This window comes from Hipposideros armiger, unplaced genomic scaffold (genome assembly GCF_001890085.2).
Source record: "Hipposideros armiger isolate ML-2016 unplaced genomic scaffold, ASM189008v1 scaffold_141, whole genome shotgun sequence".
In the NCBI taxonomy this organism is placed as follows: Eukaryota; Metazoa; Chordata; class Mammalia; order Chiroptera; family Hipposideridae; genus Hipposideros; species Hipposideros armiger.
Window position 1 is genome coordinate 584,271 of NW_017731491.1, and position 3,584 is coordinate 587,854.

General features: G+C 32.8%; 1 protein-coding gene across 1 annotated transcript in view; it reads left to right on the top strand.

The window, feature by feature from the left end:
- The window catches only part of EFCAB5 (EF-hand calcium binding domain 5), a 114,158-nt gene extending 111,640 nt beyond the window's left edge, over positions 1-2,518 (top strand). Inside the window, exon 24 of the mRNA XM_019650418.1 lies at positions 2,003-2,518. Within this exon, the coding sequence (XP_019505963.1) occupies positions 2,003-2,187 (185 nt within the window). The 3' untranslated portion in view covers positions 2,188-2,518. The remainder of the gene's footprint in view (positions 1-2,002) is intronic.
- Positions 2,519-3,584: the final 1,066 nt, after the last annotated feature.

A 3,584-nucleotide genomic window follows, 5' to 3' on the forward strand; every position in this document is an offset into this window, starting at 1 on the left:
AAGTAAAACAGTAAAATATGGCAAAAATGCACAGTTTGGTCTTCCATCTTCAACTTGTTGTAAAATCTCCAAAACTCAACCAAATCGCTCAATTTTTTTTAGAATGAAGCTAAGACTATCAGCTGTCAAATGACATAGCAATAATATAGATGCAAATGACTCTAGTACTTCCAAAAATGAACAAGTGCCACCTGTTGTAACATGCTTCATGACTTTTCTGACAACCCAATAGTATTAGCCATAACAGAATATGAGATGAATCAGGTACTTTTAATTTGCTCTCATAACCAGCATTTGTTTTTGTTTTTATTCATAATTGTCACTAATGTTGCTGAGCTATAATCTGAAAAGACTTTTAGTATTTGAAAAACCTAATTATTCTATTATTTAATGTTTTAATTCAACATTTATTGAACACTTACAATTGGAAAAGACAGTGCCTCTGTGTGCGTTTGTGTATTAAAAAGAGAATTTTAGAACATTGTGCCCATGTTTTAAAGTCAGCCTCAAATAAAATTGAAACTTGTGAATGTTTTCCACATTTTATGTGCTGCCTTTCCTATCCTATATTGTATTGTCGTGGTGATACCTTCAAAACCATAGAAAGGCTAAATCTAATTCAGGGAAACTTGTTTCCTTCATGTTAATAGAAGTTAGGGAAATAAAATATGTTCTGTTTTGTCATTCTAATAGATATCTAATAGTGACATAATTGTCATCATTGCTAATGAGCTATAGATAGATGATATTTAAAAACTCTTATTCAATTGGAAGTATCATTTATGGTTTATTCAACTCAAATCAGCAACCATTTATTGGGTTAGACACTGCATTAGATACTAGAAGTAACAAAAATGATTAAAGCACAGACCTGAGCATGGGAAGGAAAGAAGGAATGTAATTAATATTTTTTGAGCAAATACTCTGTGACAGATTTTTGCATATCTTTTCTCATTAATCCCCTCATAACAATCCTGAAGTATTATCCCTCTTTTGTGGAAGAAGATACAGGCTCAGAGCAATTAAGTAACATGCTCAAGGTCACAAGACTAGTTGGGGTAGAGTCAATATTGGAACCCAGATCTGTTCAACTCTGAAGTATATTCTCTTTCCATTGGACCATTCTATCTGAATACTAGTCATTGACTACTGGGAAAAAGTAACTTTTATAAATGGCAGTTTAATAGCTTGCATTTTAACAAATGAAACATAATGGTATGCAGTGATTATATATTTTAAAATAATTTTAAATTAGATAAGCATGATCTCAGGGGGGAGGGCAATAGAGGGGGAGAGGGGGGGGTTGTTACTTTGTGAGGGTGAAAAGGATAACTATTGCATTGTACTGTACACCTGAAACTAACAGCAAAAATAATAATAATAATAATAATAATAATAATAATAATTTTAAATTAGAAACTATTCTAAACATAGAAGTTAGAGACTAACCCAGTATAGTCATTATGGAGCTATATTCTATATTCAACCTTAACATTATGTATGTTTGAGTCAGACTTTTTTAAAGAAATAAAACATTATAGAACAGTTGAGACTTTCTACCCCTCCCTGATCCTATTCTCTTTTTTTCCTCCCTAGAGATAATACTATTAAGAATTTGGTGTTTATCAGTTTTATGCATTATTTCTTACTTTTATACATGCTTAAGAGTCCATAAGTAATATATTATTTTGCAGGTTGTAAACTGTTTTTTAATTGTATCCAAGGAACATATTATTATATAACTTACTTTTTGTGCTCAATAATGTTTTTGAGATTTAGCCACATGATACATGTAGCTCTAGTTCTTTAATTGTTAAATGCTGTGTTAGTATTCCATTAGATGAATATACCAAAATTTATCTGTCCGTTTTCCTGTAATTACATATTTAAACAAGATTCTGTTATGGTTTTGACTCAAAACATATCTGATGAACTTCCATCATAATACTGGAACATATTTTGATAATACTATCTACACTAACTTTTTTTTTTCTTGGTGCAGATCATTCTCGAATTGAAGTGTGGAAATTTGGCGATACTGTCATCGAGTACCTATACCACTGGTTACACATCTGTTTAGCTCTCACGGAGCTAAACAAAAAGCAAAATAGTGCTATTACACCCCCATTGCCCTCCAAGACTGACTCCTGTGTGTATGCAAAAATGCCAGGTGGAGCTGCTAGATAAATGCTAATGGAATTGGTGCTGTATTTAGGATACTTTTGTCATGTTCAGTTTTGTTAAATATAAAATATTTTCAATTGGAAGGGAGTGACATATAGACATATTCTGCTCCTAGACACTTACCTCAGCACTTTTTAAAACCAGAAGTGTTACCTAAGGAGAAATTTGATCTAAAAAAATATCCAATTAAAGTAGCCACAACCAGATGTTATAGAATATATTTAGAAGTTTCCTTTTAGTTTAAGCTTTGCATCTGCCATGGGATTATTATGGCTGAATGGGTGGAGTTATTTTAACTCTTTTAAGGTACAAAGACTGAGGATTTAGAAAAAAATGGCAGTTTTTACATCAAAAGAGTACCAAATAATAAAGAATTTAAGAAATGGACTAGGAATTGTTTTTCTAATTTTTCAAAGACTTATATGAGCACCACTTCTCTCTCCTCATTTCCCCCACCACCCATCTACCTTAACAGCTTATAAATTATTTCAATGAATAGAGATTCTTGTGGGAAAATGTCTGTCCATGACTCAAGGAAAAAAGAAAACACCTGTTTTTATAACAAAAACCTCTCAAGATCAAGAACTGGAAAAAGAATTTATATTTAAAGCTTGTTATTACAGCAAACTTTACTGCTCTGTTGTGAGATTTCATCTTTGCAATAAAATATCTGATGACAGCATCCATTTTTAATAAAATTTTGGGAAATTAAACTTCATTTTCTTTATTTGGTTGACAAAATGTGATGTGTTCCAAACATCTTATAATTTGAGATTGGAGGTCCCTTTTTAACCTTTTCTGATAAGATGGCAGTGTTATTACCAGTCCTCATCTCTTGGATGATAGCATGCCCAGTTTCAACCTATAAGCCTGTTTCATATTTGGAAGAGGGCTTTTCAGGGCATTTGCAGCAACATTTTCTAGGAACAATGTTCTTGAAGATATTAAACTGATAGCCACACATCCTGATGGCTTCAGAACAAGCTTATAAAGAGTTCATTGTGAATACAAATGGCATTTTAGGCAGCAAGGAGGGGACATTTTTGCAGGATGCTACCTTTTTAACCACTATCATGATAATTAACTAAATGGCATTTAGCTTAGTGATAATAAATATCGCACATTTGCATGGTATTTTAAGTTGTTTGAAGTATTTTCACATACTAGCTCATTTGATCCTCCAATAACCGGTAAGGTGGCAGTATCAATATTACTATCGCCATTTTATAAATGAGGAAACAGTCTCAAAGAGTGAGTTACCTAGGTCACAACAGCTAGTAAGAGGCAGGGTGGAGCTAGGTCCCATGTGTCCTAATTTCTGGTTTACTTCCCTTGCCAGCACCCTAGATCTCTCACAAATGCTTTCCAACCTTCACTAGGCGAACAACCACATTATCAGT